Genomic DNA, 26,149 nt, shown 5'->3' on the forward strand with positions numbered 1-26,149 from the left:
GGATTCTCCCTCCTCCGTTAGCCTCCTAAACCCCAATGAGGTCATAGCAATGAGAGAGAATCAGATTCAAGAGAGGGGGGAGGAAGAGGACAACAACGGGGGAAAAAAATCCAGACGGAAAGAGGCCATCAGACAAGGTCGCTTTTTCTGGCGACACAGCAAGTGCTAGGAACGTGGTGCTGAATACCATCCACCCGCTCTGCCTAGAGACCTAGAGACTCACAGAAGCACTTTGCGCAGACAGGAAAACAAAGGAGGGAAGGCGAGAGGACAGGCGGAGAGGAGTTGTAAGCAGCTCCCCTTTATTACTAGGAAATCAAGCTTGGTTCCTCCGCCAGGAAGAAGGGAGCCAGAGAGGTGCGGAAGGCTCCTGGGGGCGCAGAGCAGAGACACGGCAGAACTCTGGACTGCGCCTCCGACACTGGCAAGGCTTCCGATCCAGAGTCCGTTCTCCAGAGCCTGGCTCCTCAATAAAAGCTTCTGGACTCCCACCCATCGCTCAACAGTCCCTGTGTGAACCCGCCACGGGCTGGATTAGCTGTCTTCTCTGGCCAGGCCCACGGAAATGGTTCTCTGGTTCTGAAAATCCAGACCTTGTGGATAATGTTTTGCTGGTGAAGAAAGAAAAGTTTGAGGAGCTGGACTGTGGTAGGGGGCGGAAGGGGCTGAGGAGGACTTTGGAAGAAAGAAGGTAGATGATCAGCTTTCATCTCTGAGCTGGAAGGAATGATGACCCAAGGAGAATGTGCACCAGCGGCCAGATCATTGGGAGCCTTTTGGTGCTCTCTGTGCTGGAGATAGGGCTGGGGGTGTCCAGCGTGGCCGTGGGGGCGGTCAGCTTCAGCCTGGCTCTCCGAGAGCACACGCCGCAGCTCGGAGACTCGTCCCCGGTATGGAGCGGGGTGTGTGTACGTTGAGCCATTTCACTCTCTCTTTACCTCTTTTCGGGGATGGTCAGTGTGTGCGTGCCTTAGTCACTGTCTCCTGGGAAAACAATATTATAATACTCCTCTGCCTGTAGGTTCCAATTGACAAGCTCTGCTGGTTTATATTGTCTTTTTGTGTATTAGGGAAGCTTTTTTCCTCTTCACTGGATTTAAAACTAAAATGAATGGCTTTATTTAAACTTGAGGGGAGGAGGGTCAGTTTGAGGATTCTGCAAGACTGACCAGTGTTAGTCTTTACAGGGTTACACCTGACAAGGGCAAACTCACTTGTTTATGTCTTTTACTGAAAATGTTACATCATTTTATTGTACAAAGAGCAAGCAAGGGGTAGTTATCTGTTTATATGTGGGCAGTATGCTCAAGGTGCACCGATGCAACAGTGATATGACCAAAATGGAAAGTGAGCTGAGCCTCTGAAAGGTCTGAGGAAAGATGAGCATTGTCTCAGAAAGCACTGCTTTCAATTTGCCTTGCTACCTTTCTCATACTCACTTCTGAATATTCTGTTGTAAGTTCAAGGCCACCAGTTAAACAAACAGCAGTAAGAAATGTAATGCCATCCTAATGGTAGAGTAACTCACTTTAAAGTGTGCTTATCTACTCAGAAAACAATATTGGGTTTTTTTTGGGGGGGGGGTTGTTTTGTTTTGTTTTGTTTCAGGTCAGGGGCAGACCTAACAAACATTTTGTTTGCTCATGTAGGAAGAATTGCAAGGAAGCCACCAAAATCAATAAAATAACTACCTGATAATGAAAAGGCGCTCTCTCTCTCTCTCTCTCTCTCTCTCTCTCTCTCTCGTGTGTGTGTGTGTGTGTGTGTGTGTGTGTGTGTGTGTGTGTGTGTGTAGTGTGTGTGTGTGTGTGTGTGTGTGTGTGTGTGTGTGTGTTGATCCTCCTTCCTTTTCCCCTCTCTCTCCTAGCTCCTCATAGCTGCCATGCCAACCTGAGTCTCTAACTTGATTGTATTTCCTGCATAATTTATTAAGGAGCTATTCTGCTGTTGACAATCCATACTCCATTTAACAATCACGATTTCATCACTAAATTACTAAGAGAAAGATCATTTATGAATTTAAGAAAATCCATTCCAAAGTCATTCATAAAAGGTGTTCCAGCCCTCTGAGTACTGTGAAATTGTACCTTGAATAATTGGCTTTTATACTTTTTTTCAGGTATGATACATGTTTATAGATTAAACAACTTAAAAGACAAAAAGGAAAAGAACAATTCTAGCATTAAATTACCCCTAGAATCTTTTTTTTGAATTCTATAAGTTTATATCAACCCACATTAACTATCTTGTTCTTTAATATGGAAATGTTGCCAATGTAAGTATAACTTTGAGTTTGAAAGAATAAGGGGTCCATCTTAAATTCCACATCTATTACGTGGTTATAAGTATTTTGAGAATTGTGGTTATTATTATTAATAAAATTTCTAATGCCCAACTATCAAAATAAAATACAATGCAAGCATATTTTTAAAAAGAGGTGAAATATGTTCTGATGGCTCAAAAAAAATGCCTCATGTCTCCCATTCATTAAACACAAGAAATTGAGTGAATTAAAGTAAACTGCCTCTAAATAATATATTAAAACCATTTTATCTTAAGATATTTTAAATAACTATGTTATTAAACATAATGAATATTTTCCTTCCAAACGGGATATTATATAAATGAGCTAATGCACAAATGCAAAAACTTTTGGATCATCTCAAAGAAAGATCAGCCATATTGATCTAGTCATTACTATAAATAATGTTTTCTACTTTAATTAGCTTTTTATAGTAAGCACAATTCACCAAGATTCTTGGAAGAATAGTTTTGAATACTGTAATATGGTTTTGTAAAAAGAAAAATAAAAATTCATTCACTCAACTGAATGAATTATTTTGACACTGAAATGTTCAAATAATTACTCACTTTTTAAATTCCATGTCATAAGAAAAAAATACATTTGTAAAGAAATAAATCCCCAGTTGGAATAATCATGATTTTCAAAATGTAAAGTGGCTAAGCATATTATTGAAATGGTTTCAAATTCTTTTGTGATATATTTTTGGATGATCTTTTCATTTCTTCTCTGGTAAATCCATATAACTAATATTTATAGAGAGTTCAACATGTGAATTGCATTTTACTAGTGACTACAGAAACTACAAAATATGAGTCAAAATACTGTCTTCAGAGAGGTATTACCCACCCCAAAGAATACTAGAATTTAGAATTGATGGAGGTAAGAGTATGACCTCAGAGAGGTTAGGAGTAAATAGGGAAGAGAAAAGTTGAAATGGGCAATACTGATGACCTTGAAGGTTTCCTGGAGTTAAAATCAATATATCACAGTGTTATTATCTCATGAGGTAAGGTCTCAAGACAAATTAACTGAATGTAAATCTCAGATCTACCATTACTAGTTGGGGGACTAACAATCCCCCCATGTAAAAAAGAGGATTGAGACATTTATCAATTAATGAAAAATGAACAATCTCTTAGAAAAGTGCATTGTGTATCATAAGCATGAAGTAAATGTGAGCAGCTAGTCCTGACCCAAGATTGCAGAGATGAGTATGAGAAGTAAGAACTCTGGATTACTGTGGGTGAAGGCAATGGACTAGGATGGAATGAAATATAAAAATTTCTCTGTTTTTGTTAGGTTTAAGTGTATGAACAGAAAGACAGAAAGAGTGATGGTGGCAAGACTATGACATGCTGTGTGTCAAGCTTAAGCAATAGATTTTTGTCATGTTTCCAAAAATCATCTTAATTCTTACATCCCAAAGAGACTCCAAGAAGATAAACAGAGAAGCTCAGTAGAAAAATCTTTAATTTCTCTGGCAATTTATCAATTAATGTCTGTATTTTATGAATACAAATGAGGCATACAAAAATTAACCTGTCAGACTGTACAGAGTCTAAATAGGACTGTGTTTTGATTAGTATATGGTTCTTTACTTCAAAACATTAATATCATTATGACAGCTTTCTGAATTAAGTTTACAGTCAGTAGAAATAAAGGTTGCACTGTAGAGGATTATTTTTTATTGAGAGGGACTAAGATCATAAGTGTTTTATCTAGGACATGTACATGGAAATTTTAGGAAGTTATATAGTTATTTGGCCTCAAGCTTGCTAATTTTTTGATGACTTAAAATGATATAATACTTGAGTAAAGAGCTTTGTGTATGTAACATACATGCTTACAGAAATGATTTTTAGGCACTATTTCAAAACTAGAAAAAGAATATTTTATAGTCAATCCTAAAAATAAGGACAATTAGGAGGAAAATATCTTTTAATTTCATTTCACAGGGAAAGGATATAGATTTCCACAGCTATTTTGTTCTTCGTTGGCACTTCATTATAGCTAAGAAATTTATTTTTTTATTTTTATTTTTTTTTGCTAAGAAATTTATAATTAAACCAAAAACATGAATGCAAAACTACAGGTGACTGTGAATGAACCTTGAGAAAAGTCAGACATGTGAGGCAGAATCAATTTGAAATATTTATTGAATGATGTTAACACAGTTGTGTTTCCAAGTGGCTGTGCTAATCACTAACCTCAACCTACAGAGCATCCTTGGCAATAAGGATGGGATTCAGTAGCATGGAGGTCACTGAACCATTAACCCTATGTTGTTGGTCTAGCTTGATGTTTAGAAGTCTAGAGATTCAGATGGTGACATTCAGAATACTATTGGAATTGTATTTGATTGACCTCACGCTATAATTCTAATCATCTTTATCTGACATTCATTTTGTGATACTTGACTCCTTAAATTTTCTATGCCTGGTTCTCCCACATGTAAACTACAAGATAATCTTTTTAAATTTTTAATATTTTCCTTATGCAAATCATTTAAAGTTTGAGTAAGCTTATCTCTTATTCTTCTGAAGCATACTCAGGGTTATATTATGACTTTATCTACTTAATACCTTTGATTTTTTCCCTGAAATATGATGTATAGAATAATCAACAAACATACCTGTTCTTTAGACTTTTAGTTCACCATTTCAACAACTCAGTCAAGTATAAGACTTTTTACACTTTATTTCAGAGAGAAGATGCAGTATGCAAGTGATAATTGTTTCAATATATTATTTTCAATATTTAAATGTCAGGATTAATGAAAAACAAAGCAACATTTTAAAATCCTTAGTTACTTTAAAGGTACACATCTTAAAGCTGAGTCTATCCAATTATTTTTCTACAATGACAAAATTCTTTTGTCAGGCAATTTAAATCCCTTCCCTATCCTCAGACAAAATTTAAAATGTTTATCTATGTTCTTTTAAATTAATTTTAATTACATAAATTATAATGAAAAGATCTCTTTAAGATGCTAATTTGAAGAATACCAAAATTCTTCATACATCTCATTAGTCATCACTATCTAATTAAAACCTCAGAGACATTTCTCTTTGAATAAATAGCTGTATTTTGAAAATAGGACCCAGTTGTGAGTTTCTAGGTGTGATCATTACTATTCCTGAATTATGTTAAAGCCCATAACATAATTATATAAGAGACTCTTATATGAATTAAATTCTCATTTTCAAATATGACTAAGTATTTACTGATATTATGAAACACGAACGTTGAATTATTAAACTTCTAGTGGATGTATTATTCAAGGAACCACATCAAACATCAAAAGAAACATAAGCATGTATTGTAGAGACAATTTTGACATTTTGGTTTCTTCAAAAATACAAAAATATTATGAGTATATTTTTGTTTTAACCCCAGGTGTGGGAAATAGGGCTGCTTCAGATTGTCCACAGCAGCTGATTATGATTTGCTTCATGCTCTGGTTAGGATGTGATTTGTCCAGCTGTAGATAGTTTCTGAAATTGTGTGATATTTGGAACTCTGGGAACTTTTTAGAGGATATATAAATACTAGGGCTCCATGAGACATGGTGGTTGTTGGTAGTTTGTTGGTTGCCATCATTTGGTGTTGATCGTGGTTTATTAAGTAGTCATGGGCAAAGAAGAAACAACAACAAGAAGAAATTAAATATCCTGACAGCAATGATCAAACTTGCCCTAAAGATCTCAATGCCTCTAACCAGCAGGAAGTAGTCTAAGGATAATATTTCCCTCTTTGCCCTTCATCCTCTTTTCTCTCCTATATAGTGTTATTGGATTGAAATAATGGAAAAGGGATGAAGACGGGTGGAAGATAAAAGGAATCCACAAAATAGCCAAAGTCCAATTACAAATCCTAAGTGATAGTGGAATGATGAAATGAAATGGTGTTTGGCCATTATCTTATGGGATGTTCTTAAATCTAAATACTTTTTATGAGTATTGGTATTTGTTAGTGTTTCTATCCATGACTGATTCAAGGATGTAATGTGCCTTAAAGTCTTTGTTTAGGAACATTAAGTAATTAAATATTTATTGTTAATTTGCTTGATATAAACATGACCTAAACATAATCACATGTATTAATTTGCATGCTTTTGACTAACATAGTTGAGTTGATTTATATAGGGACTCAATTACGTCAGTCTATCCAATAAGCACTTCAACTACAACCAGGAAATTTAAAAAATTGGTATGATCTTTATAAGAAAATTTTATTCACAGATAGGAGGCATGCCTCAACCATTTAATCATAAGTGTTTGTCTTCCTCCTCCATAAGAGCTATCATGTATTTTTAGTATGTATATATACATATGCACATACAACATTCATAAACACAACCAAAGGAGGAGACCCTTGGAACTTTAATATCTAATTAATATTATATCAGAAATGTCTTTCCAATTATGAAGTCTACTCACACACACATAGGACTAGAAATGTTTCAGATTTTATATTATTTCATATTTTGAAATAGTTGTGTATATGTTGTGAATTATTTGGAGCATGGGACTCTATTTTTTAAATGAAAGTCATTTATGCTTCACATATACTTTATGTACATAAACTACAGGGAATTTTACACAATATTTTGGTGAATCTGCCTTTTGGCTCTGAGGCATTTTATGAGGTCAGCTCTGTAATTTTTTACTTAGAGTGTCATGTTAGCACTCCAATAATTTTATATTTAGAGAAGTTCAGATTTAAAAACAGGGAGCTTGTGATATAGCTTAGTGTTAGAGTACACATCTTGTGTACTCTATACATAACACAGAGAGAGATATACAGAGACAGAGACAGAGAGACAGAGACAGACAGAGAGAGCTAGAGGGTGTGTTTATAGATAGTGTGTCTATACCAAGATAACTATATCTAAGTTGATCAAAGTATTTGTTTTACTGCTTGGGTAATTTAATAAAATCATCTGATATTTTAGCATTCAAAGATGACAGTCCTCAGATAAGTACAAGACTATAAGTGGAGCACCTCAATAAACATATTTTTATAAAGATGATAGGAAATGAGCTTCGTGGCTACTTTCCTTTGCAAGAATCAAAGCCATGTATTCCTTCTCATGAGTGCATATCTAGTCTGTGTATACTTCATTCAAACTGAGTTATAGACTAGATTGAGACATATAATATAATGGTAATACTAGATAAACTGTGTTTCCTCTCTAGATCTTATTTACACAGAGAGGGAAATCCTAGTCTCTGTGATGCTAGGAAGACAAAGCTTACCAAATGTTTATCCAGAGCCTTGCACAGAGCAGGTGCCCATGCATGTCGGTTGCTACTACCACTCTGTTGCCCTTGTGCATGGAAACAGTTGGGGGTCTTTAAGTTCACAAGCAGTGCCTTGGCTCACAACATGTACCCAACATCCTTAGTCAGTCATAACTTGACTATTCTTTGTGTTCTTTGTGTGATGTTAGGTTTTTATTTAATTGGGATATTTACATTAGCAACTACAAGAATACGCCAAAATACCTGTAAGAAAACAATTATACAGGTGTTCAGCCTAAAGGTAAATGAGAAAAATAGTCTTGAAATAATATGTCTCTTACTTTGTTTTTTGCTTTGAATAGACTAAAGTAGTCAAAACTAGCATAAATATATTCAGTTATCAAATATATTAGGCAATTACATAAACTAAGCAAGCCAAACAGCAGGGATATGGTGAGTGCTATTTATATTATAAAACAAAATCTTCAGGAAACATTTTAAAAGACAAATTCTTCTCAGAAGATCAAAACAAAACCACATGCTAATGTCTCTCTCTGTTAAAGACACTTCATGTTCTAGAAATTTGTATGGTTTTACTTAAGTCTCCAAGCACCTCTTAACGTAATTGAGAGCTCACAGGTGTGTTGTCTGTCTGTCAAGATCTTTACAAGGACCACTGCAACCTTAATTAATGTTATGACTTTTTAGTCAGTATTAGGACTATTGCAAACAACCATATTCTATTGGCTTACAGTCTATTGTTAAATATTGAACAAAACAGTGTGATCAAAGTACAAAGTATTAATAGCCAAATACATTACATTGAAAGGCAGAGTGCTGTGTTCTTTTTGTTTTGTAGAAATATATGACATGATTTATTCTTAGGAATTACTCATATTGAAATATTACCATAGACACTGACATTTATGATTGTTATTTATGATTTATTATTTTATAAAGTTTATACAGGAAAAGAGCCCACCTAGAACTTGCTTCTGTTATTAATCAGCTGAATCAATACTAAAGCCCACCAGTTTTATTTCAAAGTCTATAGTTTTTATGACATTGTGTAGAATTTTGGAAATTTCTGTGAAAAAATCATTTATTGAGGTTTGACCTCATCATTTGTTCATTACCACTGAATATATATAAGTCAAATAGGATGCCATAATGCCAGGTCTCAATTATATATTTATATATTTTTCCAAAGATACTGATGTAACCAATCAATTAAGCATAGTCCACATGTTAACAGAATATATAGACTTACGATCTTCTACATAATTTTTTCTACCTTTAAAGATTAAACCTCAGCTCTAAAAATAAAAAATAAACTATTCAAGCAACATGATTGTTAAATATTATGATAAGTCATAAATTTAAACAGTACTTAGAATAAGAAGTACAGGGGATGGGCCTAAGATAACTTCTTCATGAAGATTTATCTGGGCTCAGAGATCAGATGAGCTTCAAGTAACTAGAGAAAAGAGAATTGAGTACAAGCAAAGGCATGTGTAAAGTCATGGAGTGTGGGAATAATAATAAAGGAGTGTTTGTGGGGCCTTATTAATACAGACACATGCATATGTAGAAATTGGTAAGTGATAATCTATCTAGGTATCTTAGTTACTATTCTATTGTTGTGAACATGCACCATGACCAAGGCAATTCATAAAAGAGAACATTTAATCAGGGGGCTGATTATAGTTTCCAAATGTGAGTCCACAATCATCAAAGTAAGGAGTGTGATAGCACCCAATCAGGCATGACACTGGATCATTTGATCCACAACAAACTCACATCTGATCCAAAACAAAAGCAATGGCAAGAAACTGGGCCTGTTGTAGGCTTTTGACACCTCCAAGCTCACCCCCAGGGACATATCTCCTAATTCTTCTCCAAACAATTCTACCAACTATGAAACAAGCATTTAAACATAGAAGCTTATCTTTCAACCCATCACACTAGGTTAAATGGAATAGCTTTGAGAGAGTCCTATAATAATGGCAAAACCAGTCTGTACTCTAATTCTGAGCTAGGCTTGGAGAGCTCTATTAAAATAGAATTGGATGGAGATGAGGCTATGACAGTAAACACAAGAATTACTGTTCAACTTCAGTACAGTCACAGTCACTGACCTCAAGATGTACATCATGGATCAGAAGAAAACTTTGAAGTCATGAGAATTACGAAACTATGGATGTATGCCACAAATCTAACCATATCTATGATTGCCCTTCCTGTGAATCGTGGATTTATAAGCTCATAAATTTCTTGTATTAAATTATTCTCACATCCTCCTGGTATGTAAAAAATCAGAACTTGTATATTTTATTAGAGTTCTCAGTATATAATCAGGAAATGATTACATACCAGGGCACCTCCACCTGCTCAAAGGAAAAGTGGAGAGGGATGGGGGAAGGATGTGGGAGGGGTGACCAGGACAGGGACAATGAGTGGGATGTAAAGTGAATAAGTAATAAATAAACAAATAAATAAATAAATAGAATTAATTTTTTAATTAATTAAATAGGTTACTTCCTAACCTATTAGAAAGAAAGAAAGAAAGAAAGAAAGAAAGAAAGAAAGAAAGAAAGAAAGAAAGAAAGAGAAAAGGAAGGAAGGAAGAAAAGGATTACAGGCTGGGGAGCTTAGGGAGCTATTAAAAAACCTCCCAAACAAAAAAAGCCCAGGGCCAGATGGATTTAGTGCAGAATTCTACCAGACCTTCAAAGAAAACCTGATACCAATATTCCTCAAACTATGCTATAAAATAGAAAGAGAAGGAACACTACCTAACTCGTTCTACAAAGCCACAATTAGTCTGATACCTAAACAACACAGTTCCAACCAAAAAAGAGAACTCCAGGTCAATCTTGCTATATCAATACAAAAATACTCAATAAAATTCTTACAAACCAAATTCAAGAATACCTCAAAACCATTATTATGGTTTCAAATTGTGATGTTAGTATCTTTTTTATTTCTTAAATGTAAACAAGTTACATAATCTCATTTAAAAATTATTAATTCATCTACAAAGTAGCAAACCTATTATATTAATCTTCTCTTAGAATTAAATTGATATTCATATAAAACTATTCAATATACTTATTAAGTATTCAACAACCATGTCTGACCCATAAGAATGACTGAATACTCTTACCTTTTGTCCACAAAAATCCATATTCTGCATTTTATTTTTGTATGTTATAGATATTTCTAGAGATTTTATTATAATCCCATTGACAATATTGAACATAGACTCTAGATTTTCAACCATTTAAGTTGTAATTCCCATTTTAGAAGTTTGTTACTTTGATGGCCAATTTGTGACAGCAGCAATGGTTGTGACTTAATGTGCATGTTTAAGATATAAGAACAATTATTTTAAGTAGATATTGAGATAAAGAAGTATGCTTTTAGTTTGATCTACCAGCTAGAGATATGTGTTTGATTTTTCTCATCACTTTACTTTGTTAGAAATATTTGATCTTTTCTCTACTTGTCTCATGCTAATCATTTTCCTACATGGCCTTTTCTGGTGAATTAAAAGATGATAACATTAATGTTAAGATAATTGGCAATTTATATTTATAATAATCTACATTGCCTAAGAACTGCTACTTTTATTCTACTCTTTATCTCACCAAATAAAATTCTTCACATAGAGGTTGGCAATGGGATCATCAAAGATATTTAGAATTCAGTAATTTAAGACCAGATAATTAAATGACTAATGAGAGGAAATAAAAGTCAAAATCACATAAAGAAAGAAATATGTGTGAGTGTGGTATTGCACATTGGAATAGGAAAAGTGGCAGATAAGTAAACCTTTGAGGGAGATGATAATTGTCACTTATATGGAATATATGCTACATTTGGATTGCTCATACCTTGACCCGGGGCATGTTTATAGCGTGACCCTCTGTGCAGCTGCACTCTATTTCCATAACTGGCTAGCTTCCAGGAACGGCCACAAATTCTGAATGGTCATCCATCTGTTGTGTTGGCTATCCATAGAAAGAGCATAATTTTCACACCCTACTTCCCTTGGGTCACTGTTTTCAACTCCAACAGAATAAGTCACAAGTCAAAGTCCAAACCAACATGCACCAAAAGAAATAATTTTCTTTTCCCATAAATAAGTCCATCATCCACAGTTTAAAATATTTTAGAGTTCCCCACAAAAAAAGATTTGAGTCTTGTATTTGACTATCTTTCTAAAATATTCCAGTATCTAAGTTAATGTTACTGACTTCTGACAAAGGCCTCTTAAACATTAAATATAAACAAAAATTAAGAAAATCAATTAAGTATAGTACATTAATACTTGAGTAACTTATAAATACGCTTCTTAAATTGCTGTTATGATTTAGATAATATGGAAGTTATATATAATACATATAAAGTCTAATCTGCCTTAATAAATTGAATGTTACAGATAACAACATCTATATCTAATAACCAGTATTGATCACATGCCCTCTCACTTTCCCCATAAGTCATCATTATCTTAAATGTTCACATTATTTAATTTTTAAAATAGCATACCTTTAGTATTTGGCTGAAATGATAAAAATTCAGAACCACAAGAACTCTCCTGATATTGTGTCTGCTATATATGAAACGGGTTTTATTTTTCAAACACTAATATGAAAGTTACTGTGAGCTTTATTTGAATCATTGATATGTAAATATATTACAAATTCAAAGTTCTTCTCATGAAAAATTCATGTTTAGTTATAATTTCCCTAGTCACTTTTGGAACAGCAACAGCCCTGAAAACAAAATGCCTTGTTTACTTAACATGCTCAAAATATTCAATAGACTTTTTTTTAAGAAGAATGAACACAAAACAAAATTGAAACAGAATGGGATGCAGAGTATGTTAAAAACGAGGAATATCACATTATATGAATACAAGAAATGTTACATTACATGGATACTGAAGTAGGAGAAGTGAAGAAATGTAATTTTGAGAACCAAGAATCATTTGTACTCTGCACCAAAAGATCTGGTTCCTGGTGCAATGAGACATTTCAGCAATGGTTTAAATGTGGCTTTATTCAGAGGTTTTTGCCTCTTTCATTCATTTGCCACACCATCTCTGAAAAGCGTTTTTTAAGTATCTGCTGTGCATTCTAATTTAACAGCGCTCTCGCTCTCTCTCTCTCTCTCTCTCTCTCTCTCTCTCTGAACATATTTGTTGTGTTTTCTACATTTGCATATTTCCATATTTGCTTGGATAGCTATTATTTTGCCCAGTCAGCTAGACCAAACCATGGCCTGATGCTAATGGAGGACAGCTTGTGTCTGATGCACATGTCATCTTAGTGCTTCTGGAGGTTTTTAGCACAATTAATATATGTATGAAAATATTTGCTCCATTAATAAAGACATATATTGACTCTTTTTCCAGTTCTACAGATTGTGAAATTTTTGGAGTAGAAGTACATGCTATACTGAGCTGTCAGTGAATCGTTCTGTGGTGGAAAATAAGAAATTAGTTTAAGCTTTGGGGGAAAAGAACACTGCATAATTAGCAAGGTTTTTCCATGGACTAAGAAAAGTAGGGAATATAAATAGGAAAGCAGAAAAGTGGCTCCTCTTAAAGATGAACACTGACAAGTATGCAGAAAAGTTGGGAATGTATAAAATAAAGGACACTTTGGAGATCAGTGGATTCAGTAATGGTTGTAAAGGGGACAGCACAGGGATGGGTCCATTAACACAGGCTCACAGGAATGAAGAAAGTCACTGCTACAGCAGGTAGCAATAATACTTGATAGCCTGGGCACTGTGACCTAGGCTGAGCAGAGGTGAGAGGAGAGCAAAAGATAATGGGGATTTGGACAAAAGCTGTGTGGGAAGCCAGAGGGGTGAGTCCTGTGTCCATTCCTTTGAGCTAGCTACTCACTGTCTTCAGTTTCCTCTCCTATCAGATTGATCAGTTTTAAGTTCAGAGCTAACATATTTTGTATTCTGAGTTAGATCTAGTCTTAATATGACAAGAATAGTAGTGTCTGATCTTCTGAAGCTTAATTTAAAAACTAATGTAGATAATGAATGATGCATACATTTAAGAGACATTTTATGCCTTATTGATCAGCAAAAGATATAGATATATGGATAATATTAAAAAAAGCCTTGTTGGGCGATGGTGGCGCACACCTTTAATCCCAGCACTTGGGAGGCAAAGGCAGGCAGATTTCTGAGTTCTAGTTCAGCCTGGTCTACAAAGCAAGTTCCAGGACAGCCAGGGCTACACAGAGAAACCCTGTTTCAAAAAAAAAAAAAAAAAAAAAAAGGAAAGAAAGAAAAGAAGAGAAAAGAAAAGAAAAGAAAAGAAAAGAAAAGAAAAGAAGCCTTTTTATCGGCAAGGAATGAGGAAACACATCTGTAAAGAAACAGTTTTTTGAAGAATAATACAAGTGTTCCTATAGCAAGGAGAGATGATACTGTTCCACACTGGAAATCGATCAGGGTGAATATCTTAAGGTGAACTACATTTGCTATACCTTGGAAACAATGATCAGAGAAGAAGACAAAAAGGCAGGAAGAAGTGAATCAGAGAGGCAAAAAGAACTAAAATTCACTTAAATCTATATATGTACATCATAACAATTTGATCTCAATGAAATTTTGGCCTGTTTGTTGTTGATGATGATTTATTTTGTTTTTAAATAGGGCCTTCCTATATAATTCAGGCCAGTCTCAAACTCAGGATCCTACCGCATCTGCCTTTGTAGTTCAAGGATTATAAGGATGGCTGTTATGAAACACCATGATAAAAAGCAACTTGGGGAGAAGGGGTCTATTTTTCTTACATATCCTAAATCACAGTCTATTTAGATAAGCCAAGGAAGGAACTCAAACTGAGCAGAAGCTTAGAGGCAGAGCTGATACAGAGGCCTTGGAGGATTGGTTGCTTGCTGGTTTGCTCCTTTTAACAATAGATCTCCATAAAACTGATTGCTAATAATAATTGGACACAGTCAATACTAGGCTATACAGAAAATCTCCTACACCCATGACATTTGTCCAAAACTCTTCAATTTTGCCTCCAGCAGATTTTTATACAGGGGCAAAAATTAGACAATTCTTTTCCAAAATATCACAGAAATTTTCTCTAGCCCAACTAATATTGTTCCTCTCTGAAATCTCTTTAGCTGAATCTTCACAGTCTACATTATTCTAGCATGGCCCATTAAGTCCAACTTTCAAGCTTTTAGCCACCTTTCTGGTCCAAAGTCTCAAAATCTTTCATATTTATCCAACAGACAGCAAGGTCAAGTCATCACAGTAATACTCTAGTCCCTGACACTAGCTTCTTAGTTACTGTCATTAATTGTTTCATTTTCCTAATGGAAAATAACTATAATTAAGTCACACATTATTACCTGGTTAGAAACTTAAAATAATTTATTCTAAATCAATCATAAATTTTTTCTAAGTTCAGCATTTTACAGATAAATAACCTGAAGCTTAAAGAATTAGCTGGACCAACTAGCTATTGACCTAAGGAAGAAGTCCAAATCATGCAACTCTTAGTCTCTCTCACACTGCTTTCACAGTTGTCTCAATATAGAGTTATCCTTAAATAGCTCTCAGTCACAGAGAGATGCTGGCTCCTGCCCAAAACCAAATGGGAATAATCCCAAATTGCTGGCACAGCTAAAGTATGATGTAATATAATACGTATTTCAACAGATTTTAGGAGTTTCCAGCTCTCTCAAAGTCTAGAAGCTCCACAGAGACTACTAGCTACAGAAATTTTGGCATGCCCTCAAGGGTGTCATTCTAGACCAAGTATAAAACAGAAGCTAATTTTTATTGGTTAACTACTATTTTAAAATCCACTAGAACTACTGATCAATTTAGCTAGTAAATGAACTGCTTTTAGAAAGTCTTTAAAAACAAATTCCAGAGATTATTCTCAAGCTAAGAACTTTCAAAGACACTGCACTGGGGATGTCAAAGTTCTATTGAGATTAATAATTTTACTGTATACTCTCTTTTAAATTCAAATATGCAACAACAAAAATTAACAAGTTCACTACAAGATTTTCCCTAAATGATTAGAAAAAATATACCATGCCTTCACTCATGCAGTCTTAAAAATTAAAAATATATTTTATAAAGTAAATGCTTTTTAGTAATGCCACATTAAAATATATGTACGTTTCCATTCATTCGTTTTTTATCATGGTTGATAATAGTTGTGGACTTTCTAATGATAGGGTAGACTTCATTTTCTACTGTAGAGGTAAAACATTAAAATATCATTATGAGAGAAAAACAGTACTCATTTCCTTTTATGCCAATTATAATTTAAAGTTTTTTTCAAAGTAACAGTTATTTTGGAGAAAGGGACATAATATTGATTTTGCTACTGGGTATCATCAATCATTTTAGGCTGATAGATTTCTACAATAGTCTTTAAAGCACAAAGATGACATGTAGGGTTGATAAAAATGCAAGAAAGATGATCTAGAGAGGACTTGATTTCAGACCCCTCAATACCCACATAAAAGAGGAACATGACTGTGTGTGTCTGTAACTAGTTCTGCAGAGGAAGAGACAGGTAGATTTTTGGAGCTGGCTGATGTCAGTCTAGTGTAAGTGACAAACTTCAAGTTCAGGGAGAGATCCTATCTCAAAACAATAAGGTAAAGAGCAATAAATAAAAACAATCAACACCAACCTCTAACTTCTACATGCACATATGTGCACACACACACACACACACACACACACACACACACGAGAGACAGATACAGAGAAAGAAGGTGGGAAAGAAAGAGAAACTATTACAAGAGAAGATATTATACAGTAGGTCATTAGGAAATTTAACAGTTGGATAGCAAACTGCATATCTCTCTCTCTCTCTCATATATATCTTTTCCAACCCTCCCTCCCTCCATCCATCCCTCTCCCTCTTTCTTTCTCACCTAAAATTAGTGAATTTAGGAATATACTGCTGGGATGATAAGGCATTTGGAAGGAAACTTACTCATTTTATCCTGAATTTTGGCCATTACTATAAGTGGATGACATAGAGATGTATATACTTAAATATAGTAGCCACCTGCCCCATGTGACATTAAGCTCTTTAAATGTGGATAACCTGAATTGAGGTGTGCTGAAAGTGTATCATACACATTAAGTTCCAAAGACTGAGTATGAAAAGTGATAAATATAATTCCTTATTATATGAACAAACCATTAGACATTAGACCAAAGAAAATCTACTATTAAAACTAATTCCACCTTTCTCTTAAGCCAGTTGCCAGATAACATATGTTAGGGTTTACATTAAATTTCTACTATATGTAGCTTTTATAGACACTGTTTTTACCAAAACAAGTATGTAGCTTGCCAACAATCTTTTCCCATTTTGTTTCAGTAAGAGATGAGCAATAAGTAATCAAAGACAATTTGAGTTAAAAGTGACTTTAAGACATTTTGATGTCTAGCAAAGGGAAAGACAGACTTAGTGAATAAGACCAGAGACAGTTGAATGTTACAGCATATTTTACCAAATGGATACCTACATGCCCTGCTTTCCTGACACAGTCCTTTCTACATTTAGTGGTTTGAGAAAATTATGGTAAAATCAGTCGTTATGTGACATTTTTATCAGAATTATTCCAAGTGGCATCTGTGAAGTACCAAAGTGATGAGGCAAGGTTTCTGCTGACTTCTTCTAACCAGAAATGTATTCATGTTCTCATCTTTCAAGAATCACTGAAATTCCTGTGCATGTGTGTGTGTGTGTGTGTGTGTGTGAGAGAGAGAGAGAGAGAGAGAGAGATCTTACATTAGTGCTCAAAATAATGTCTAGTTAAAATGATTCCAAATACCAAGTGAGTGTTTAAGGAATTTTTCCAAAAAGAGGAAGAGAATAAATATTTATAGACTTTTCACATGAGTTCACCCTTTAACCCATAACCGAGTGATATTAATACTAGTCTCATTTTTATAAAGATAATAGAAATTGTAACAATTATACATCACTTCCTTAGTATCAAAAAAGCTGTAGCTTATATCATGATAGATAGTGGAGAAATATCTACTAAAATGAATGAGAAAAAATAAAACCATGTAATTTGGTGATAAGAGACTATCAAAACTATAATAAGGTCTCATTTTCATTTAATCCACATTCCTTTTTCTAAAGATGAGGCTTAGAAAATCCCATTGACTTGCCTAGCGTAAATATGTACATAAGAAAAACTAAGGAAATCCAGGAGTTCCTGTCTGCATAGTATAATTGTTTCCCCTTAGTGCACAATTAACTGTATTTTGGTAACAAAGCCCTTCAATACCTATTCATGTTTTATGGTACATTTTCACATTGCTTGTACAAAATTCCTGTAGAGTTGGAAAGTGCAGTTGATCATGTTTACCACATAGTTTTTCCTATTTTAAAATTCAGATCACTTATCATCCATTGTCTTTTTTCTGTTTGTTTTTTAATATAACTGGTATTATAAAAGTAGCTTTTCATAAAAACAAAGCTTTAATACATGAAGGGAAGTGTAATTTCCCTAGAAAATCATTTTGACAACTGGTAGCACACTGGGTTCTACACCCAACTGATGGTCCAAAAATAAATGCAAGAAACTATGAGCATTTGGCTCTGGGGTTCATCTAAGTGATTGATGTCTACTCTTTTATTTAATATTTTAAATAATGATTTGAGTTATACACTCATGAATCTAGTTAAGAAAGAAACAGTGAGAAACAATTTAAGTAGCTTTCTAAAAGCTACAAACCCATGCTTTAAACCTCCTAATCCACCCACAGAGAAGTCACTTTAACCACACATTAGACTACCTCCTAGTAAACACAAATACAAATACAGAGGATACAAGAAAAATGAGAAAAGTATGTCATGTCAAGTTGGTGAAAGTATAGCCCATGAAAGTCAGAGAATAGCAAAGAGAATGTTGGTGCCAGAGCACAAAATGCACAAAAAATCAAGAGTAGTCTTAGTCTAAGCATTGATAACTATGGCCCTATATGATGATATTAGAATTGCATTTGTGTTAGTAAGGAATGACCATTAAATTATTTTAAAGTTTCTGAGAATAAAATCCACATGTCTAATCTATTCTTTTAATAACCATGTAAATAAGTGTAAAGAATTAGAAACAAAGAGGTTATTCCTACCTTTCTTGCTAAAATTAATGATCAGAGTAGAGGAAACACCACTGAGAATGGCAGTAAAAATTGCTGCTGTGATAAACCTCAAGGAAGCAGAATCTTCAAAATGTAGCAGGCTATGGACTGTGGAAAATGCTGAAGATAGGGTGTGGAGATAGAGACTCACACTCTGCCTGGGTTATAGAGATTGGTGAGCGTTCTGAATCAGGAACACCAAACTGAAAATCCATTTGTGATAGGCAGGATAATGAATGTTTTCAGTGGTACACCTTTTCATGAAGTATCCACCCTTGTATTATGTATCAAATGTTGTGCTATGCTTTATTGTACTAGAGAATCAGAAAAAAAAAGTCCCACGATAATGCAAAGGCTTTACCTTTTCCATTGTTTATATTATTGAAGTAGATTAATATTATCTGTTTAGTCACAATGCAATAAGAAAAGTGAGGATAGCATGACTCACTTAAGAAAGTTGATGGACACTTCCATGAAGCAACAATGAATACTGAAGCAGCAAACTGAGTCATGAATGGGCACCATTCAAATAGGGAATAAGGAGACTACAAGAAAATGAAGCATCACATGTCAGGTCCTTGTAGGAGGAAGAATTTTGTACGTTTGAAAAGCTCCAGTAAAATTCAGTAAAGGTTAAAACTCAAGAAAATGATAGCTCATTCTATAGATTGTGGTCCATATAAATGTTTTGGATATCTTTGAAATATTTTTAAACATGAAGGTAAAAATTTCAAATATCAATTGATTTGATAAGTCAAGGAAAGACTAACTTGAAACCGTTTTTGTAGCACTGATAAGAAATGCTAGTGCCTGGGAATCATGCTGAAGCAATGGAATGGATACTGGAACAAAGGTTTTGGAAATTTCCTGGAAATCATAGGAACAATGTCATGAGTTTCACTAAATATAGCATATGGGAGTATGAAGGAAGTATTGATAAGGACTTCTACATATTGAAATGAGAAAAGAGTGGATCACTGTGCTATTTCCAGAAATGAGAAACTCTAGAGGGGAAAAGGTTTCCAGTAGTAAGATAATAGCTGTTGGGACACCCAGGCAATAAAGGAGGTTTGTGAGGCAGCTTAGTGCCTTGGGCTTACTTTCACTTTCCATGCCATGACCACAAGTAGGTCTGATATGACTCTCATTTCTAGGGCCAGCAGATACTAACTAAAGAAACAAAATTTCTAATATTTGTCCTCTTTTTCTCTTACCTTACTTTGTTGTATAATTCTAAAGCAAGTACTAAACTATCCTAATAAATTCAGCCCTAGTTCACAGAGCTGTGGGGAATGAGAAACTTACAACCAAGGATAAGATATACATGATTTCTTCAACATAAAAATAAGCATAATTACCAAGATAGTGATAAATAAATTGTGAAAAATCAAAATAGCAGCCTTCTGCTGCTCTAAACACTAGCTGATGCGATAAAAGTATATATTAAAGATTTTTAAAGTGTAATTAAAGTGTAAGCTTTGTGTTGGAAGAGACAGTTGGAACTCTGACTGGGTTCAAAGGAAGACAGTGCTCGATGCATAGATGTGAAAAGTTGTTGAGAGAGGAGTAATAGCTGAAGATGCAACTACATGTAGTGTGGTTGTTTAAATATGCTTAACCGATGAAGTGGCATTAATAGGAGGTGTGGCTTTGTTGGAGGAAGTGTGTCACTGTAGAGGGGGTCTTTGAGAGCTTCCTCCTGGCTGCCTGAGGATGCCAGTGTTTTCCTGTTTGCCTTTGGAACTAGAGTAGAACTCTCAGCTCCTCCAGCTTCATGCCTGTCTGAACACTGCCATGCTTTCAGCCTTGATGACAATGAACTGAATGAACCTCTGAAACTGTAAGCCAGCCCAATTAAATGTTGTTTTTAATAAGAATTGTCTTGGTTCATACCAAAAGAAACCCTAACAAAAACATATAGTAAGAAGAATTCTCAGACTTTACAAAATTCAAAAGGATGAACAAAGGGAAAAATCCAGTAACAGAGTCCAAGGAGAGTAGGGACAAAAAGTAAGAGGTCACTGATTATCTTTAAACGTGCAACTTTAGTAAAATATGGTAATTAAAACTATCACTTTATCTTACAAATAAGTATTGCGGAGCTAAGAATAGCTCATGAATATAAAACCACGCACTTATCTTTCCATTCCAACATTTTAGCAAATGCCTGCTCTAATCCAATGAACACACAGAATACTCCAGATGGAAGAAATGAGATGGTGGTAGTTTTAAGATGAATAAAACACGTTTTCTTCCTTACAGAGCTCCAAATATATTGACATAGATACTAAATAAATGAGTCAAATGTAATACCACCCTCAAAAGGTTACTCTGAGAATAGAAAAAAAATAGATGGTATTAAGTCTGATGAAAGAATTTCAAGTGAACTCTGAAGAAAAGGTATGTCTTAGGATTTCTATTGCTGTGCTAAAAGCTCATGACCAAAAGCAACTTGGGGGAAGAAAAGGTTTATTTCATTCTCACAACCTTCAGGTTACACTCCATCACTGAAAGAAGTCTTGGCAGGAACTCAGTGTAAGAACCTGGAGGCAGGAACTGGAGCAGAGACCATGGATTGCTTCTTAGTATCTTTGCTTCTCTATTGTTTCATCCTCTGTGGAGTTCATTTTTCCAAGCTGAATCAGAATGTATTACTGATCAGTATATACTACTCACCTGTTGGCTTCTTAAACTTGCTTTGCCTGCTTTCTTTAAAACTCAGGACCACCTGTTCAAAGTAGCAATGCTCACACTGGTCTGGGATCTTCCATATTTATCATTAATCAAGAAAGTATTTCAAACACTTATAGAGGAATTTTCTCACATAAGACTTCCTCTTCTAAAATATGTCTAGGTTTATGTCAAGTTAACAAAATCAATCAGTAGGTTAAGAATGTGAATAAAAGTTCCAACTAAAGAAGACAAATGAGCATAGATGATACACTCAAGATAAATGAGATAACTTGAATTCAGTCTGACAATAGATAATGATCAGCAGACTTGTTGGCAAACTGAAAAGAAATATGTCTAAGTCCCGCTGGCAATCCAGGATGTCAAGAAAGCTACTGAAACAGGCAGAGCAAAAGGGGCAAATGCTGAAACTCATACTTAAGATGTTAGAATGCAATTTAGAAACACAAGAAATAAAATTCTTTTGTGGGTTCTTAGATAATCTAGATAAGGGCTTGTAAGGCCCTGAATGAAATGAAGACTGTTGTATATATGGAATGAATGGATCACAGTGCCTAATTTGATGGAAATTTTGTGAGAAGAGGAAAAGTCAAAAGTCTCTCCTTTTAAGAAAGGACATTAGAGTGATGAATATAAGAAAGGATTGCATAAAAACTGAAATGAGACTCATTTTGAGAGATTTTAAAGTTGAAAATATTCCTGTTGGATCTCTTTCAATGATTGCTTTACATCTGGCTGTGCACACAATGAACAACAAAATGATTGCAGAATGAACTAAAAATAGATGAAGCTAATACAGTGACCAGCATACTGTGTTATTCCCTTGTCTCTTGAAGCTTTAAGATATTTTACATGTAATATTTGAATTGAAAAATACGTTCAGAGGTAAGAGTTATTGACATCTCAAATTATATCCCACTTCGTGCTTACCCCTCCACAACCACCTATCCCAAATCTGTCCTCCTCCAAAGGTAGTCCACTCACAATCTTGCTCACTATAACACAGAATACTGGAGTCATAGGCTGAAGATCATAATGGTGTCCAAATCCCAGATAGATACTGGTTCAGCTCAGAAAAACGAACTCCATGAAGGAACAGTAGAGAAGAAAAGATACACTTAGTTTTGGCATAGGCAAATTTTATAAATGAGAAAGGGAAGCCAAAAATGGACCAAATATTTTCTATAATTTTATCAAGAATTCAGATACTGTTCTGGACCCATAATATTCAAAATGTCATATAATTTTAATAGTTATTATTGAACATCTCCATTTATTTGTGCCTTATTAGATATTAGAAATTTAACCAAAACATGTTATTTCATCTTTTAGCAGAATTGTTTGATAATATTAACATCATAGTCGTTTATTTATTAAAGATGTGAAAGGTGAGATTCATAGAGCTGAAGTAGCTGTTATTAGTCCCACTCACATGTGAAACAAAGTTAATGTCCATGCCTGCCTGGGTTGAAGAATGTATTTGTTGTGCTATACTCTGTCCATCTCTTCTTTTTAAAAAAATATATTTATTTATTTATTTGTTTATTATATGTAAGTACACTGTAGCTGTCTTCAGACACTCCAGAAGAGGGCATCAGATTTCATTACAGATGGTTGTGAGCCACCATGTGGTTGCTGGGATGTGAACTCAGGACCTTTGGAAGAGCAGTCGGCGCTCCTAACCGCTGAGCCATCTCACCAGCCCCTGTCCATTTCTTCTAACCCTTGGTTATAAAGAGTGCTGTTGGTTCTATTCCAGACCTTGGCATAAAGCACACCTCAACTTATACTTTCTCAGAGTGGCAAGTGTTCTCATGCATCTGTTTGGCTCCTCTGTGTTCACAAGACATCATCACAATAGGAAAGGCTATCATAAATACTAGCTGACGCACAATAGGCTACTAGCTCACTATCAAACCTTCTAACATGCCTGAAAAATTGATTACTTTCATCTTCTAGCCATTGAGTTTCCTCTTCATACTTCATATGATTGAACAAAAAGGGAAAAAACCCTCCCAATCTACTTCTTTCTAGTTTGATACTAACCCTTTAAAAAAATAAGCCTAATATATTTTTCCTGATATTGATGTCCTTCATACTGTATCATTTTTCTGAAAATTAGGAGCTTAACTGTATTCTATTTTTAACTATTTCTTTTAATTTAATTAATATAGCTGAAGCAAATGAGTGCTGATAAAGTGAAAGTTTTAGGAAAAAAATTAAAGGCATTAAATTATTGTCTTGCCTTTTGAAATTCTGAATATCTATATTTTTCCATAAATTGTGTAAGACTCACTCTGTTTCTGGGAGAATGATGTCATTTTACTGTAGAATTTAATATATGACAATGTCTGCTTATAGACTTATGAGCACTGTAGACATCATTTATTGTGATCTGCTTCCTTTTTGATGGTGGGAAATGGTATGGAATAAGCAGAGAACACAGAAACTGGCTATTTGAGCTACCCACAGCTGAAAAGCAATGTTTTACTACATGAAAACTGACATATATTAAGAAGTTGTTCTAAAATACAAATATATAACAGAGGTATGGGTATCATAAAAATGATTATTGGAGACCCCAACTATCTAGAAATTTTCTAAAAATTAGGCCTCTCTTGACTAACATAAGAAAGTCTGTAATTTCTAGGCAATTCCATTACTGAGAGTCTTGATCATTTGATTATGTTTCACTAACAAACAGTATTGCATATATTTATAGGATACAATACAATGTTTTCATATAAACTCAAATTTGAGAAATGATTAAATCAATCTAAATAAATGTATTGTCTAGCATTTGTTTTGTGATTAAAGTATTTGAAATCCTCACTTACAGAGGAAGGAGAGAGATTGTCAAACTTGTAGTAGTAGTAGTAGTAGTAACTGTTTTATCTATTTACATTTCAAATGTGCTCCTTCCAGGTCCCCCTCCACAAGCCCCACACCTTCTCTTCCTCCCCTTTGCCTCTAAGGGGTGCTTTCCCACCCACCTACTCACTCTCACCTCACCCCTCTAGCACCTCCCTTCTCTAGGGCATCAAGTCTACACAGGACCAAGCACATCCCTTCCCACTGAAGCCAGATAGGGTAAGCCTCTGCTACATATATATCAGAGATCATGGACCAGTCCATGTAAGCTTCTTGGTTGGTGGCTCATTCCCTGGGAGCTCTGAGCAGTCCAGTTAATTGATACTGTGGTTCTTCCTATGGGGTTGCAATCCCCTTCACTCTTCCATAGGGATCCCCAGTCTCAGTCCAATGGTTGACTGTTAAGTATCTCTATCTTTCTCAGTCAGCTGCTGGTAGAGACTCTCAGAGGAGAGCCATGCCAGGCTCTTGTCTGCAAGCACAACATGGCATCAGCAATAGCGTCAAGGTTTTGTGCCTGCGCATGGAATGGAACCCAAGTTGGGGTGGTCTCTGAATTGCCTTTCCTTCAGTCTGTGCTGCAATTTTTGTCCCTGCATTTTTCTTTATATAGGAGCAATTCTGGGTCAAAATCTTTGAGATGGGTGAGTGGTCCCATCCCTCATCTAGGGACCATAACTATCTATTGGAGGTGCTCTCTTCAGGTTCTGTCTCTCCACTATTGGGCATTTCAGCTACTATCATCCCCATTGGGTCCTAGGAACCTCTCATGTCTCTGGTGTCTGGGACTTTCTAGTGGCTCCCCTTGCCCCCACCCCCACCCCACACTGCTGCATATATCTATTCAATCTCCTGCCCCTCTGGGCTTCTCTCCTGCCCCCCCCTATACCTGATCCTGCCCCCTTTTCCCTCCTCCTTCCCTCTCCCACCAAGATCCCTCCCTTCCTCTGCCTCCTGAGATTATTTTGTTCCCTCTTCTAAGTAGGATTGAACCATTGAACTTCCTTCTTGTTAAGCATAATATGGTCTGTGATTTGTATCATGGATATTCTGAACTTTTTGCTTAATATCTACTTATCAGTGAGTACATGCCATGTATGTCCTTTTGGGTCTGGGTAACCTTACTCAGGATTAATTTCCTAGTTCCATCCATTTGCCTGGAAAATTGGTGATGTCCTCACTTTCAATAGATGAGCAGCATTCCATTGTGTAAATGAACCACATTTTCTGCATCCTTTCTTCAGTTGGGTTGTTTCCAGCCTCTGGCTATTATAAATAAGGCTGCTATAAACATAGTGGAGTACATGTCCTTGTAATTCGGTGGAGCATCTTTTGGTTATATGCCCAGGAGTGGTATTGTTACCTCTTCAGATAGAACTATTTTCAGTTTTCTGAGGAAATGCCAGATTGATTTCCAGAGTGGTTGTACCAGTTTGCAGTTCCACCAATAGAAGAGTGTTCCTCTTTCTCCGTACCCTCACCAGCATCTGCTGTCACCTGAGTTTTTTATCTTAACCATTCTGACTGGTGTGAGGTAGAATCTCTCAGTTGTTCTGATTTTCATTTCCCTGATGACTAAGGATGTTGAACATTTCTTTAGTTACTTCTCAGCCATTCAAGATTCCTCAGTTGAGAATTCTCTGTTTAACTCTGTAGTCCATTTTTTAATTGGGTTATTTGGTTTTCTGGAGTCTGATTTCTTTATTTCCTTGTTTATTTTGGATATTAACCTTCTGTCAGACGTAGGGTTAATGAAGATCTTTTCCCAATCTGTAGGTTGCCATTTTGCAAGGTATCACAGTTTGTGGATGATATGATAAGATACACAAGCGACCCCAAATGTTGTACCAGA

General features: G+C 35.2%; 1 protein-coding gene across 4 annotated transcripts in view; it reads left to right on the forward strand.

Moving 5' to 3' along the window:
• The first annotated feature begins 396 nt into the window (after nt 1-396).
• Tmem196 (transmembrane protein 196) overlaps nt 397-26,149 on the forward strand; it is a 75,116-nt gene continuing 49,363 nt past the window's right edge. For 2 of the 4 annotated variants that reach the window (NM_001379146.1, NM_001294146.2), the window contains exon 1: nt 397-908. In NM_001379146.1, coding sequence (NP_001366075.1) covers nt 744-908 — 165 coding nt within the window. In that variant the 5' untranslated portion in view covers nt 397-743. The remainder of the gene's footprint in view (nt 909-26,149) is intronic. The other 2 variants (NM_001294154.2, NM_001160385.3) reach the window with 1 other exon arrangement.

This window comes from Mus musculus, chromosome 12 (genome assembly GCF_000001635.26).
Source record: "Mus musculus strain C57BL/6J chromosome 12, GRCm38.p6 C57BL/6J".
Classification (NCBI taxonomy): Eukaryota; Metazoa; Chordata; class Mammalia; order Rodentia; family Muridae; genus Mus; species Mus musculus.